Source organism: Ptiloglossa arizonensis, chromosome 9 (genome assembly GCF_051014685.1).
Source record: "Ptiloglossa arizonensis isolate GNS036 chromosome 9, iyPtiAriz1_principal, whole genome shotgun sequence".
Classification (NCBI taxonomy): Eukaryota; Metazoa; Arthropoda; class Insecta; order Hymenoptera; family Colletidae; genus Ptiloglossa; species Ptiloglossa arizonensis.
In genome coordinates this window covers 20,886,279-20,902,098 of record NC_135056.1, presented here as the reverse complement: position 1 = coordinate 20,902,098, position 15,820 = coordinate 20,886,279, and the positions used below count along the sequence as shown (strand labels likewise).

The window sequence follows — 15,820 nt, the reverse complement described above, 5'->3', positions numbered from 1 at the left end:
GACACCGAGGTGGAAAACGTTGAATCGAATTACATCGAGGGTGGTCGGTAGTCGTTTGCGTTTTCCGAGGTTCCGGGTCCGAGAGGAAATGTCCCGCGATTGAACGACGATCGCGACCTACGGAAAAATTCGTAATCGAGGATCGTCGAACAACGTAAGCTCGTAAACGAGTTTTACGGTGTCCTTCGATGGCTCGATATTGCTCTCGGTATATCATACGCAGGGAGCGTATCGTAGCGTTCACCTCCGCGAGAGGAAAAACCTACAGGTCGGTTGGTTTCTTGCCATCCTCTACGTTCTCTGGAGAACGGCCGGATGGATCGCGGAATGGCAGCCAGGTTGCACACGTGCACGAGATATCGTAAATTCTCTCGTGCCCGATGCCCGCGCGACGGCTGGAAAGAGAAAACGGTACGGAGGATGTAAGAGGGACATTTTCCCCCAGAGTCGCTTTCCGAGAGCCGAACGCCGAGCGAGCTAAATATTTATGGCCGCTCCACGTTACTCCGGAAGGGATGTTAAACGGCCGCGCATTACAATGGCTCGAAGCGATGTTGGTAACACGTCGAGCATCGGTTGTAATAACCGAACGTAATCTCCAGCCGTGTGCAGCTGAAATTGCAACGGTGCCTCTCTCGTCTGGGGAACGTGCCGGTGTTCGGAAAATGATGGATGGAATTAAAAATCAATCGGCAGCACGCACGGGAGAGCGTCAAATAAATTGTTGCGTTACGAATTTTGCCGGAAAGCCTCCAGCGTGGAGATCAAACCGAACACGAACAATCCATCAGTTGAAACAACATCATTAAAATGCACCGGCTAAAATGAATCCTCCCCGGATACCGGGACGCTGCACATTCGACCGGAATAATTGAACGCTCCGTTGCGATCGTTAATGGTGTATTATTATCGAATGGAATTTTTTTTAATCGTCGCGCGCACATCCACGGTACGAACGGCCACGTACCGGAGGAAATTTCTTCGATTTGTATGCACATCCTCCGTTCGCTTCCCGCCGGGTTACAGGTAAGAAGAACTTACTTGTGTTTGAGGTGCTGCGGGGTTCCTATACACCTGAGGCCAGCTTTGGCAAGAATACCGACCCTGTTGCACAAATTTTCGCACTCCACCACGCTGTGCGAGGTCAGAATCACGCAGCTCTCGTTCTTCGTCATGCGCCTTATCGTCCTCGCCACCAGGTTCTTCGTGGCGGGATCCATACCGCTGCGAGAGGAAAAAAAAAGAAAAAAAAAAGGTAAATAAAACGATGGAGCTCCGTGTTTTATTTCCCTCGTACATCTTTTTTTCAACGAGTTGTTTCCCACCAAATATATACCTCGTCGGTTCGTCCATGAGAACCACGGATACCGGCGCCATTACGCTCAAGGCGGTGCACAGTTTCCTTTTATTACCCCCGCTGAGACTGCTCACCCTTTTGTGAGAGTATTTCAGCAGATCGAGCCTCTTCAGCGTCGACTCTACCGCCTGAAACGTACAATTTTTCACGAACCTTAAACTCCTCGGGGGGAGAAGAAACGAAAAGAAAAAAAAAAAAAAATAGAAAAATACCGACGAGTATCGTCAATCATGTACCCGGCGAAGAAAACTTCTCTGTTCGTAAATTCAGCGTCCGAGGTTCATCCGCGCGAAGAAGTTGCTCGAGAAAATAAAATCAACGCGTAAGATTTGCAGCTGCCCGCCACCACCACCACCACCACCACCAGCAGCCCTTTCGCGTTGCGTTTGCTTCCAAGTTCGAACGCGGAATAATTAAAAACACAATCCTCCCGGCGCGCGGTGGGCGAGAACTTACTTAAAGGTCTCCGGTAGAGAACTCGAGGGTACGCGATTCGAAAGTTTTAACGTAAATCAACTCTCTCACCTTGGGAACGTTGCTCAACCCGCAAACTTCCCCGTGAATAGTCAGACACTGATGCGGACTGAGAAAACCGTCTAGACCGTCGCTCTGAGGGCAATAACCCACTTCTCCGTTACAGAGCGGTCCCGAGCCGACCTGTTCGCCCTTCAGAACGATCCTACCGGCCGTGGGTATGACCTCCGTGGTCAACATACGGAAAGTGGTGCTCTTTCCGGCACCGTTCGTCCCCAGAAGCCCGAAACACTTGCCAGCCTGCACGCCGATGCTCAGATTTCGCACGGCCACGTTCGTCCCGTAAACGCTTCTGTACTCTTTACGGAGTTTCACCGTTTGCAACGTGTCATCGGACATGCCGCTCTCCACCCTCGTTCTTTCCTTCGAGACATCGTCGTCCTCCTGAACAACCTCGTAAGGGCATTTCCGCTTGTTCCAGTTCGGCAGAACGCGACATTCGATCATCAGGTTCAGGGAAAATAGAACAGTGCCCACGATCGCCAGGAAAACGTAATTCAGGCCCAGAAGGTCCCAACCCAACGGTGACTGATAAGTGTTCATATGGAATTTTTCCAACAACTGAGCCGTGATGTCGTTCCGTGATATTTGCACCAGAGAATCGCCCAGTACGTATTGAGGGAATATCAGTAAGATGTTGTGCAGCACGTTTCTGATGTCCTCCGTCGTTTTCGTCTTACCGAGAATATCGAGTACCAAAATGGTTGCGAGCGAGGCCACGCCTATGAACGTGTTCACGCAGAAAAGGACCATGTGGGACAGGCTCGAGTCGTTGAAAACCTTTTCGATCAGGTGCGAGAAGGGCAGCGCCGCCCATCTGTGACAACGAGAACCGTTGGTTCGCGATAAAATCGATGAAAATCGATGAAACGATAAACGAACACTTACGCGAACAGAAAGAGCAACAGACAGATACCGGCCAGGTTGTCCCTGGCGACGTACGCGGGAAGACCAAAAATCTCGAAAACGATCACGGCCAAACCGATAGACAGACCAAACACCTGAAAAATCGGAATGGAATTTACATCGGCCCGAGAATTTTTCTTCTAATAGCCGTTCCGTCGATCACTCACGAATAAGTCCCAAATTAACGCAGTCGTCCAATAGGTGACAGGATGGACTCCTGCCAAGAAGAGGATTCTCTTCTCCTCCGACAGTCTCTCCCGCACCAATTCCTTCGATCCCTGAGCGGCCACCAAATTGAACGCGATTAAAAGAACCAGAGCGACTCCAACGTCCGCCACGTGCTGCAACCTGAGAATCGAACGAAAATTTCATTCCACCAAGCGTACGGATGCCGATAGATTTTTCATCGGATCGCACCGATCGTTAATATTATTAAAACCGAAGCGACGAATGCACCGAAAATCGTTCCAAAGGATTAAAGGAGGAACAAGGTTTCGGTAATGGAACCAGCGCCGTCCAATTCAAACGTACAGTGTCGCGATCGTACAAGCATGCTCGGTTAATTAAAAGTAAACGCAACACGCGCGATTTGGTTACACAGATTTTACGCAGCGTTCTGTCTACGTGGTAAGATCGGCTTGGAATGTTAATATCTGACCCTGGTAATTGGATCGCGCTTATCAAAACACAGCACTGCGCGCAAACCGAGTATTCTTGCTATTTCGTTTGGTACTTTTAACGCCATCCAAAGGTCATTCTATATCCGTATCGACTAAACAAACTTCCAGGGAAATTAATAATAAGCTGACTACTGGACAAATATTTGCAGCAAAAAAAAAAGGTAAAACAATATTTGCATACTCCAAAGCGCGTACACTACATTTTTTTTAATGTTTGCACCTTGTATGCGTTGCTCGTTTAAACCGCTTAACCAGCTTTCAGTTTCGTATCCCAATGAGGTCTGCAATAACGGTTGAGAAATGCATTACGGTCCTACCGGGATGGAGACCATGTAAATCAAAACTTACAGGGTTGTTCGATTTAATTGATCGCTGGATAATCTCAAGGGATGGTTAAGGGTTGTTAGATGGCCTTGAACGCCAGATGCTCGCAGAATCGCTTCGTTCAGAGCACTCAAGTAAGAAGGCAGCGCGTGATGACCCTTATTATTGTACCAGACGACGAAAAGCGGTTTGTTCTTGGCATGCGACAACGACCATCCTCCGTACCTGTAAACAACGTATACGTAGATTCCCAGACGATCGCCGACATGTTTCGTGTCTTTGAAGATACCTCTTTTCTATGTATTCCTGATGGGTCGATACGATCCAATCGAGGGTAGGTCTACCAGGTAAAACCTGTAGGAGACCTTCGACAGCCTGAGACACTCCGTGACAAACCTGCTGGCCGTCCAGACAATCGCAGGTTCCAGTATCCTAAACGAATAAAAATATTTCTTCGTATATTAATATCGACCCTTTAGACTCGTCGTTAATATTCGTAATTGTCGTACGTTGGGTAACATTTGCCATGCACCGGCGTAATCGTCCCCGAATCGATCGTGAAGTTGAAAGGACACGTGCTGCAAGAATGGGTCGTTGCCATTGTCGATGCTGAATAAAATTTCAAAGCAACGTGACTCAAATGGATAAACATTCCGATCGAATAAGCGGCAAACTGTTTGCATACCTATAGAAATACGTTTGACGAGTATCGTAGAGTTTTGGAGTAAGAGCCAGGCCCGGCTCGTCCCCGGATGGTGGTCTTATTAAAGAGAATCCCATAGCGACTGCGACAAACACCGTCGGCAAGAAGAGACCGGCAAAAAATGTCATCCAATCTTTTTTGAAGTGCCATACTCTTTTCTTGAGCAAGGCTTTCACTTGCCTAATGGGAGAGGGATTCAAAGAGGGTTCAACGTCAATCAAATCTACGTCGTCGGGCATCGATAGACCTGCGAGGCGTTAAATCCCATACGTTGAGAAAGATTCGAAATAAAAGGGTTCTCGTTCTTTTTATCCTTTGTTAGACGTACCAACGTGCTCCACGCTGGCGACGCTATCCTGGCTGGCTCTGATAACGGACGATCCACTATCCGCATGGGAACAGAGTTCTAGAAAGACTCTCTCTAGACTGTCGCATTCCAGAGAGAAATGGGAATAACCCAAGATCTTGCGACTGTCTTCCAGTGCCTTTGCAGCTTGCGCGATGCTGAAAAGACGATTTTACAGCGAGGAGAGCTAAGTGAATCGAAGAGTTTAAAGTTTGCTTCGAAATAAATCCACTCACTTGTTATTTATACCGTTCTTCCCTTGGAACGGTAGCGTGATGATTACCTCGTTGCCAGAAATTTCAGTGGTCCACGCGTTCGGCACCGCCTCCTCGATCACGGTCTTCAGAGTCTCCAATTTCGTTCTCTCGATCGAGTCGGTGTTCGCGTCCCGTTCCTCGGAGAACGACACAAGGAGTCTGTATCCGCGACCGTGCATCATCTTCAAGGACAACGGTGATCCAGTGCAAAGTATTTTACCCTTGTGCATCACGACCACCGTGTCGCTCAACATATCAGCCTCGTCCAGGTGATGGGTAGAGAGGACAACGGTCCTCCCGATTCTGTGCTGATCGATCAGTCGCCAGATCCTGCGTCTCGCCGCAGGATCCACTCCCGCGCCTGGTTCGTCCAGGATCACTAATTTCGGAGAGCCTAGGAACGCCAAAGCCACGCAGAGTCTCCTCTTCGTGCCTCCCGATAGACGATACACCGGCTCGTGTTCCTGTTTACCCAGCTCCAAAGACGTTAGCATCCTGCGAACGTAAATTCCTTACGAATCGATCGAATTTTCGAGAACGAACTTTCCCAAAGTCGTAGAAAGTACTCGGAGGACACGGAGAAAGCTCGACTGTACGAGCATGAAATATTAAGGAACCGAACGACACTACTAGTATAATCGAGAAAGACGACGCTTTTGAAAAATGCCGTAAATAAAAAATCAATTTTTTTTCTATGCCCTGGTCCCCTTAAGCCGGAAGAGACTCACTCGTCCACACTTCGTTGTATATTATCGTCCTCTCTGGGCCGCTTCAATTTCGCGTAAAAGATCAGATGTTCCCTGGGCGTCAAAGTACTGATGAGTACGTTGTCCTGAGGGCAGACCCCTATATCAGGTTTGCAGTCCTCTTCACCGATCAAACAAATCTCACCGGTGGTCACAGGCTGCATCCCCGTCAGCATCTTGCTGAAAGGAAAGTAGGTAGATACTCAAAAGACCAGAATGAATCCGGATTCGTTCGCTCTCACGACTGAAAATCCATTTACTCGACATTAAAGGGAATGTGTTACAACACCGCAAACGTTTCGAACAACACACTCGGAATTTAACGCACTAATCACCCGTTTTACACCCTGACTAATTGCTGTTGGCGCGATAGTTTTCGCAGTCCCTACGTGCCCGAAACTTTCCCGTTCGGAAACGAATTCGTTGCAACTGAAAATCATTAAACGGGAAAAAGAAAGTTCCAGAGAAATGAATATTTACTTACATGATGGTCGTCTTCCCAGCTCCATTTCTACCGAGAAGGCTGGTCACTTCCCCTTCGCACAACTTCAAATTGAAATCGTCGACGGCCACCACTTCACCCTGATCGGTGTTGTAAACCTTACTTACACCTTTGAATCTGACTCCTGTTTGCTTCTCGTTGACGATCAAGCTTCCAGCGTTACTCTCCTCGTCTGTATCGTGTATCACAAAAAGGATGCGTGTCTTTCACTGGATATCGCTTCGAGGAAGATATTACTTCAAACGGAAAAGCAACCTCTTACCCCTTGGTTCAACTTATCGAATCCTTAAGAAAGCGTGTTAAAACAATGGTCGGTAAAAAAGCTCGCGCTTCGAATGAATTTACATCGGAGTATATATTTGCCTCACCTCGAGACGTTTACGTCATGTTAAAACGAATCCTTGCGAGGAAAAAAAAGAAACAGATCCAATTCGTGCTATGCATGCAACGCTAGGATGAAATTTATGCTGTGCGTCTATTAAAAGAACTACAAAGAAAAATGAACGCGCGTAATAGGATAGCTCGAAAGACACGAAACGTTGGTTTGAACATTCATGAATAATGTAAAAATGATCCCAGTGAGAAAATCGTAACGACATTAAATATTTCAATATATGTTTTACAATATTTGAAATATTCAAACGCAACTGATAAGGATTATCTTCGGTTTGCAGAATCGTTTTTTTCGTTTTTAATTTTTCAGGATTTAATTCGCCAAAAGAGAAGCAATTATTTTACACAAAATGTCACTTTATCTTTTAAAATTCCGTAATATTGTCAATTTTTCAACACGAAATTTTGACCATGACAGATCATTATTAATACGATAAAATATAATGAAATTCTCTCCATTTTCGCATCGGACCGCTGTGTTCGTACTGCATGCACGAGCGGAATTTAATTCGATAGCCGTATGTGTTTATACACAGCTTCGATTATTGTTTCGAATAATCTACGATGCTTTCCCTTTCTGACGAAAGAAATAAAATAATCGAATCGATTCGTCGAATAATTCTTCTCGAATGTATTCTTTGAAAAAGAAATCTCTTCCTTATACGGCGATAGAGGCATATGCTCTCTTAAATCGGTGCGCGTTTCGAAGGTTTACGCGAAAATCTAACTGAATGCGCTCATGCAAACTATCGGGAGAAATTTCCCCAAAACATTCGTTCCTCGTGCGTTTCGGACTGAGACATTGAATAAATTAAGGCGTTTCGCGCGCGAGTTCTCATTCTCGCGAAGGAAGCAACAACAAACATTTGCATACTCGGCACGATCCAAACATTCGAATAGCTCCTTCCCGTGCAAATTTTACGAAATGGACAAACGTGTAACGTTTATGCAGATTTGGTCGCGCTTCGTTTTATGTACACGGCTCGAAGAATTTCGGACGGTAGATTTTTCGGGTCCCGATCCGATGGCTACGAATTCCAAAGAGAACGGTGTAACCGTCGTTGCGACGAACGATCAGAAATTGAAAACACAAGAGGACCGAGTGAATAGAGGAACAAGAGGTATGCGAACGCTCGGACAAAACGGAGAGGAACGCGTTAGGAATGCCGGAAGCGAGTGGAAAGAGAAACTGAAATATCGTGCAAAAGCGGAACAGCGGGCAAGTGCGATACCTTGGTAAGTGGCTGAAGGGTGTAGAACGTCGTTAGTGAAATAGAGCTTGTTGACGAAGGCGAGGTAGCTCGGCCTGCCGTACATAGAACGTGTGTTGCCCCACCATAAGCTACGGGACCTCAAATCGTGAAGGCCCCTGCCTGGAAAATTATTGGCCAAATGCTCGTCCGTTTCTAGAAACTCACCTGGGGGTCGTCGACTTCTTTCGCGTTCGCGTGAACAGTGTTTCAAGAACGTTGAGATCTTTTGCGCTTCGACATCGCCAACCCCTGTCTTTTCTCTCTTCGTAGCACCGGTTCGCGGTTATACGCGGAACGTTTCCGTAGAAATTTTCAACGCGAATTTACGACGACACGAGGGAGATCCGCGCGAATGCATTATCGTTGCTCCGTTCTCTTTGCCTCTTTTGCTTTTATCGCGTCATCAACGCGTGGAGGGTGCGATGAAATTTGCTAAGAAAACTCGAGAATGCAATTCGAGACCGTGCTCGAGAATTCTTGATGAAATTCTCGAGCACGGTACAGGGGGAAATTAGAGCCGGTTGTTTCATAAATACGTACACGCATAGCAGTATCCGTGTGCACAATTTTTGACATCACCGTCCACGCGTTACGTCGTGCAGCTTTGGCCACGGTTATCGACGAAACAACGGTACGGTAAAATCCACACGTAAAGCCCAGAATCCATATTACATGCACCAAAGAACACAAGGGTGCTACCGGCACCTCGAAAGCAAAACGTCACGGGGGGGTTTCGGACAATTATCTGCGTGATTTATGATCCTGCTACGGATAATCGTATGAATCGAATCTTTGAACGCACGCAAGTAGAAGAAAAAAAAAAAAACAAGGAACACAAATGAAGAGAGAAACAAAATTCTACAGGTCGTGACACCTCCACCAGACGAGTCGAAAGATCGATTTTACAATGTTTGAAAAGTTCCTGTTCGAGGTGGAGTGTTGGTAAGCTTCTACCTGAATTTGTATATCTGGCGATGAGATAACCGATTACGGCGTAAAGGCAACCGTCGAAGACTATCATCACGAACACCAGGCCCAAAGACATCGAATCACCGGGACTGGTTTCCTCCCACATGGCGTCCCAAGTCAGACCGACGCCTTGGATTTCCTTCCGAGTCGCGTACAAGCAACCGTAACAGAAGCTCGTCGACATACTGAGACACTGAAAATTTCGTAAATCGATTCAACCGAATAATAAACATTAATGAGAAAACTGTTTCTCTCTCGAAGGTAGAATCGCTCGAAACTCAAAGTTCCGTACGTAAGAGCATCTTATCGTGGTGCTCGCAGTTTGCGAATATGAATAGTTCGAACGCGTTATTTATCACGGAAACGCTCTTGCGAGGCTGAAGCGATAACTTACGATGAGAAGCTTATACCCGAGACCTATAACGGCTTCCATAGCAATGACAATGACGTACGGCATGAATGTCAGCAAAAACATTACCACGGTGGTAATCGCAGCCAAGCTCGCCGAACTGCACACCATCGAGATCATGTAACTGGAAATTTATTCGCGTCGTTTGGTAAGTAAAAAGAAGCGTGTCAAGAATACGGTGAATTCGGTAGAGGAAGCTTACCAGAAGGTTACGATAGAGAAAGAATAAACGATCATCATAATTAAAATCAAAGAGGGATCGGACTTTGGTAAAATTTTCCCAGCGAGAAGAACCAAGGCGATGGAGAACATGACGATCAAGAGTTCCGTGAACGTGGTGATGAACCATGCCACGGTGTTCCTCCAAGGTTTCAATCCCATCACGCTCATTACCTGACAACAGATCAAATTTCGAGTCACAAGTTTTGTTCCAAACGTAACGGAGATCTCGATCGTTAATTTTCGTACCATTGCGTTTTGCGATTCTCTCTCCCAAACGATGTGTCTGACAGCCGCTCCGACGCACATCAACAACGCGAAGAAGAAGCAAACTTGAATACCCTGAGCCTCGTAGAGAGTGGTTTGAAAGCTGTAATTTCGTTCGTAGTTCTCGGGATCGATATTTCACAGACAAGTGTCGAGCAATAGGAACAAAACAATCACACTCACGGTACATCCTTCCAGCAGGGATACGGCATTTGTTGGGTCAAGGTTTGCCAATCCTGATCCTTCTGACTCTTCGCTCTTATGATCGCCCGATCGACGGAGTCTTGAAGCTGCACGAATCCTCGGAGATACCTGAGATGCTCGATGAAACTGCTCTCCGGGCCTGGTACCCAAAATTGATTCTTTAATCGTTTCGTGGACTGTACGTAGTCGACGTCCATACGAATTTTGTACACCACATCTTTGGGTAGTTCGTGCTCCAACGATCGTCTAGACTTTCCAGGATTCTTATCCAGGAAAACAACACCGGCTAGAAATTCCCGCGTCTCCATCAGAACCCGTGCCCGCGCCTCCATTTCCTCTTCGCTCCGAAATCCTCTTATCCGATCCACGAGCACGCACTCCAATAAATCATTCAGCATACCCACCATCGTGATCAAACGTTTCGACTTTTTAAGTCGCCACGAAATCTCGCTGAGATTCATATCCGAGAAATCCCCTAAAAATTGTTCAGAGATCCCTGAAAAACGTTTAGAGATATCGTGTTTACGACTGGTTTTGGTACATATATATAACGGTTCGAATAAATCCACGTTGTTAGGATATCACGGACAGACACATTCGACTCACCCCCTTCGAAATTGCCACCCCCGAAAGACTTGATGGCAATTTTCATCACGTTCGAAGACATCATCTGTTGCAAATCCTTGAGGTTGTCGCTCATTTCGGAAAGATTTACCAACGATGTTAGGGTCTTCTCGAGACTATTCATCAATGTCCCGAAGTTTTCCATTTCCGCGAACGTGCTGTTGGCTAGCGTCATAACCTTGTTTATCGCTGTAGTGTTCGGCGCGTAAAGGATTTGTCCGCGCAACAAGGGTTTAACGTAAGACCATATAATCTTTCCGCCTCCCATGGCGATCACGCCTTTGTAAGTGTCTCTGCAGTAGTCGGCTGCGACGAAGAAAATTCCGTGTAAAATTCTTAAACGAAAATATTTGCGAAATTTACTATCTTTCGTACGTACAAGGCAGGGAATCGAGCTCCGCCTTGTCGAATGCTTTGCTGTTGTCCTCGATCTTAGAAATGATTCTGTACAAATCGCCATTATCTGACACCATTGCCTGACCGCAGAGCATTTGGCTGGAATCCTGAAGGAACTTCGAAGCTGCGAAACAACGTTCGAATGTTTGTCAGGTACGACGTAAAACCGTTTTAATTTTATTTCAACGTAACTTACTGGACACCGTTTGGTTCACCACTTCCGTTTCCACGTTCGCTTCCAGAGCCTCCGCCGTTGGCATTTTGGAGGCGAGTCGATCCTTAAAGAACAGTATTAACTCTGCAGCCACTCCAAGACTGTCCAACACCATTTTCCCTTCGGCCTCCGTCAAGTTCGCATTCGCCAATATGTTCTTTACGTTTGCGCTCATCAGCTGTAACGACAAACGTTATCGGGACCATCGGACGTAATTCGAATTAGTTTACTCACAGTTTTGAAAATATAATCGAAATTCAAGTGTTTGATCAGCGCTATCGTCACGTTCTGTGTTTGAGAATCTTCGAGCGGACAAATAGCGGAGCTGACTTCTTCGGCGGTGATCCGACCACCGTTAAAACTCAACATCTCGCTGAGTTTTTTCGGAGAGCAAGTGATATCCTTCAAGCTGAGGGCTCCTTTTTCTTTCATGAACACGGAAATCATATCTATCTTCGCCCGGCTCAACATCGCCGCGGCTTCGTTCGAGATCCCGATCTTGTTCACCAAGTACGAGCTTACCATGTCCCAGTTGTCGAACATGTCTCTGATAACGTCTAAAAATGAAAACCGAGAGATCGAAACCTCGAATACGATAGAATTCTTTCGTCCGGAAAAAAGATGATCACGGAACCCTACATTTGATATTGAGGAGGCCCAAATTCTTGAAGATGTCCATCGACTCGAGCGCCACGATAATGCTATAGATATCGTCCAACACTTTCTGATCGGAGATAAAGGGTTTCACGTCTTCCACGATGTCTTTCATTCTGTAACATCACGATACGAACGTCAGAACTATCGAGACGAACGAACGATCGTAATCGAAAAGAAGGAACTCCTTCCAAACGAGCTCTAATGTTATTCCACCGATCGAACGCGTCCTTACCCGTCGAAGAGCTTGTCCACAATTTTATCCTTCAAGATATTGACCACTCCGTCGACGATATCAGGAACACCGAGGACATCCGAGACGTCCTGGAAGTTTATTTTACTGGCCACGTCGAGCAGATCACCACTCTCCCCGATAACGACGGACAAGTGCCCCAGGATCTCTCTCAGCCACGTTAAATTCCACGCGGAGTCCATCCGCCAGGCTCTCAACTCGCGATCTATGCGATCCAGGTCCAAGCCACGGGATAGTCGTTTGGCGATTTCGAGCATCGTAGGATACCCGCTCGCCTTCGGGTCGTAACGAAACACTTTTCCCACCCTCTTCGAGCTCAGACGCTGGTACAAAACCATCGATTTTCGGCACTCGAGTTTCGTCCTGCACAGGGAATCGTTTCTGTCGTTCATGATCGCGTTCACGTTAATCATAGCGCCCGGCAAGAACGCTCGAAAGTCGTCGACCTCCGACGGCTCGACCACGTCGCGGACCAACTTCCAGATCGGGACGTACTTCTCCGCCATCACGGTCAACGCCTCTATGTTCTTGTGATTCCTCGCGGTGTCCAAGATGAACACGTTCTTCTGCAGGGCATCCAGTATGCCGAGAAATGCGAACACGTACCTTGAACCGAACAATTTTCCTCTCGTTACGAACGTCCCCTTCGAACGCGACTCGGTTTTACGCGGTGCGGAGACAATGGAAGGAAGAAATTTGCCTTCGCTTTGCGAATCACTTTCGACGATCGTGCACCCTAATTTCTCATCGAGGTCCCCCGTTTTGGAACACGACGCTTCTCTTTCCGGGTAAATCGCGAGTCTCGCGAAGAACACGCGCTTACGCGTGCTTCGGGGAAACGGAACAAATTCCACGTGGATGTACAGGACATAACACCCCTTGCTTTTCGCGAAACGGTATAGTACTTGGATACTCGAGTGCTTACAGTCCTGGTCTGGAGAAGGCGGGTTGTCCCACAAATTGGTGATAACACCGGCTAATTTTGTCGTTGTAAGTCTCGTTGTGGAAATTGACTACGATGTCGACCACATGGTGCAACGTGATCTCTAGAATCGCAAGAAATTCGTCCCTGGTCCGTTTAACGTTGATTAACTTGTGATTCTGGATCTGAAACGCGTTAAATATTGCAGAGAGTCGCATCGAACCGTGCCGCGGTGGTATATCTCACCATGCTGACAGTTTCGTTCCAGTGAAAATCGCGCATCAAGATGCGATGAATTTCCGACACGTTCAATCGATTCAGCTGGCAGAGGAGCTTCGAGTAAAGTTGATGGTTCTCCAACTGAGAATTGAGAACTTGAAGAAGAAACGTGGAGCACCAGAAGCAGTCTCTGAAAAGAAAATTTCTTAATACTTAGCAACGCGACGCGCGCTACGAACGAAAATTCCGTGGACGGTGAAAAAAAGTGGGCAACTCGTGGGAGACTTACTCGGAATTTGCAGTAGAATTTAGAACGTTCCTCAGGATCGTCGACACTTTCTTCACCACCGAATGAGCGAGCGTTCTTGAGTCCTGGAATAATTTTCGTCGTGAAACGTCGAGGGTTCGGTGAAATATGTTTCGATGGAAATTTCCAAGTCGTACCTCTTTCTTGTACCGGGATAAGAAGTCTTGGAAAGTACCCTCCTTGAAGGACGTCCACCATGCAGGAACTTTCGGTTCCTTGAACCCTTCCGAAGCCACTCGAATTATCATCGATTGTACACGATCCAACAGTTCCAAAAAATACGTTTCGTTAAAGTTCCGCAACCCATCATTCAACTGCGAACAATTTTATCGTCGATGTTGAATTTTTCCACCACCGTTTCTTACCCGCAAACACGAAATAGATCGGACCTTGCTCTTACCCACCTTGTATTTCGCGTCCAGAGGCAAAAGGGATTTACCGTCAATGAAAACGGACTTCTGGCAAAAGATACTCGGCAAGAGGACCTTCTTCCTTACAAAACTGGGCACGATCAAATATTTGTCGATGTCGCACGGGTGTGCTTTACCCACTGCGAGTTTCTCTACGAAATCGTTCAATCTGTCCGACTTCACGAAAGTGTCAACGACGCTGACGACGATATTTGGTATGTCCTCTATCAGAGTCAAAACAAGTTCCATATCCGTGTTTTCGTAAATGATCCTGAGCTTTTGCCAAACGTCTCCGCCTTCCAACAAGTATAGCGTGTTGTCCAGAAGTGGGAACATTCTGATCAATGTATCGAACAGCTCTTGAAGTACAAAACCCCGCATAATATGGCCGTCCATCGTGTACCGATGCAACCAGAACTGCCCGACTTCGTGTAACATTGACAAAGTTTCGTTGGAGAGGCTACCCCAGGTCGTCGAATTGAAAATATTCGACTCGATGGTCAAATTGGACACCTCCGATAAAAGATTCAACGCCGAGTCGGTCAGTCTGGCTAAAGACGCGTTCAGGTGTGTTATTCTGGTCATGAGAGTTCTTTGGCTGGTCACAGCAAGCTGTCGAGAACGCGTCGAGTGTACAGACAACCGAAAGGAACTGATTTTACTCGCGTAAATTGATTTTACTCACGTAATAATCTTCGCTAGTGACGGTCTTTAGTAACTGATACGGATCGAAGGAACATATCTCGTTCAAAAATCGACTCCTGTTCGGAGTGGACCAATAGCTCACATTGAAGTGAAAATTGCATACAACGTCCCTTAGGTGTTCGTACGATAAAGAATTGCCTTTCATCAGAAAGATAATATTGACGTTAGCTCCTAAAGCGATCGTTTCCTGGGGATGATTATCGAGAATCTTCAACAATTGCCGCACGTCGCCGCTTTCGACGAAATCCCAGATGTGCATGTGGCCATTCTGTACTTTAACATTTTGCAACGCGGTAGCAACATGATTCAGTGTTTCGGCGATACCCTCGACGATCAATCTGTAATTCGTTAATTTGTAAGGCTGTTTCAACACCTGGAAAATAAAATAGACACGTTATCTTTACGTCGTCACGATCGCGTCTCTTTACGAAACGTTCCAAGTGCGTTCGATAACGTTACACACCTTGTAGGTGTGCTCTGTTTTATCATAGTCCTCCAAATTGCTTTGCAACTTCTGAAGAACTTTGATTAGATAAGGCGGCGCGAACGGAACATCGATTATCAGGTTCTCCTGCGTAATATTTTTGATAAGATTGGCGAGATCGTACGCGTCTCCGATCGATGTTGTCAAATACAATCGATAACTATTCACGGGATTCCACCAAACGTTTATCTCGTTCCGGAATAACTCGATGTAATCGTTGAATTTCTCAACATTGTAAGTGCATATAAAGTTCTTCAGGACTTTGTACTGGTCGGATGTGAGACCGACGACGAACGGAGACCACCATTCGAACAAATGCGAACAGGGGATGGGAATATCGTTCCGAAGAAGCTCGACGATACGTTTGTCTATGTCAGGATCCGATAATCCGTTCGCTAACGTAGCCAAAACATCCGCTAACTGGTTATAATAAATCGCTACGGGGGTTTTAGCACCGAATCCCAACACGGAGAGCCAACTGATGGTCGACGAGTGTTTGTTTATCGATCCTACAAACGAAAGACGATATTTAATGATCCCGCGGGGAAATATATCGCGTCGAT

The 15,820-nt window shown here is 46.5% G+C and overlaps 1 protein-coding gene across 3 annotated transcripts in view; it reads right to left on the bottom strand.

The window, feature by feature from the left end:
* The window catches only part of Ldd (lipid droplet defective), a 33,081-nt gene that overhangs the window by 8,020 nt on the left and 9,241 nt on the right, over positions 1–15,820 (bottom strand). For all 3 annotated transcript variants that reach the window (XM_076320081.1, XM_076320082.1, XM_076320083.1), the window contains 32 exons: positions 15,237–15,766; positions 14,754–15,146; positions 14,063–14,680; positions 13,796–13,972; positions 13,641–13,723; positions 13,379–13,541; positions 13,136–13,317; positions 12,193–12,816; positions 11,943–12,073; positions 11,538–11,860; positions 11,286–11,481; positions 11,073–11,213; positions 10,676–10,999; positions 10,049–10,565; positions 9,848–9,968; positions 9,582–9,772; positions 9,365–9,503; positions 8,956–9,163; positions 7,981–8,121; positions 6,338–6,527; positions 5,836–6,033; positions 5,087–5,602; positions 4,833–5,008; positions 4,487–4,751; positions 4,311–4,410; positions 4,091–4,233; positions 3,826–4,026; positions 2,965–3,145; positions 2,780–2,892; positions 1,883–2,708; positions 1,337–1,485; positions 1,042–1,224 (listed from right to left, as the gene is read on the bottom strand). In XM_076320081.1, coding sequence (XP_076176196.1) covers positions 1,042–1,224; positions 1,337–1,485; positions 1,883–2,708; positions 2,780–2,892; positions 2,965–3,145; positions 3,826–4,026; positions 4,091–4,233; positions 4,311–4,410; positions 4,487–4,751; positions 4,833–5,008; positions 5,087–5,602; positions 5,836–6,033; positions 6,338–6,527; positions 7,981–8,121; positions 8,956–9,163; positions 9,365–9,503; positions 9,582–9,772; positions 9,848–9,968; positions 10,049–10,565; positions 10,676–10,999; positions 11,073–11,213; positions 11,286–11,481; positions 11,538–11,860; positions 11,943–12,073; positions 12,193–12,816; positions 13,136–13,317; positions 13,379–13,541; positions 13,641–13,723; positions 13,796–13,972; positions 14,063–14,680; positions 14,754–15,146; positions 15,237–15,766 — 8,443 coding nt within the window. The remainder of the gene's footprint in view (positions 1–1,041; positions 1,225–1,336; positions 1,486–1,882; positions 2,709–2,779; positions 2,893–2,964; positions 3,146–3,825; positions 4,027–4,090; positions 4,234–4,310; positions 4,411–4,486; positions 4,752–4,832; positions 5,009–5,086; positions 5,603–5,835; positions 6,034–6,337; positions 6,528–7,980; positions 8,122–8,955; positions 9,164–9,364; positions 9,504–9,581; positions 9,773–9,847; positions 9,969–10,048; positions 10,566–10,675; positions 11,000–11,072; positions 11,214–11,285; positions 11,482–11,537; positions 11,861–11,942; positions 12,074–12,192; positions 12,817–13,135; positions 13,318–13,378; positions 13,542–13,640; positions 13,724–13,795; positions 13,973–14,062; positions 14,681–14,753; positions 15,147–15,236; positions 15,767–15,820) is intronic.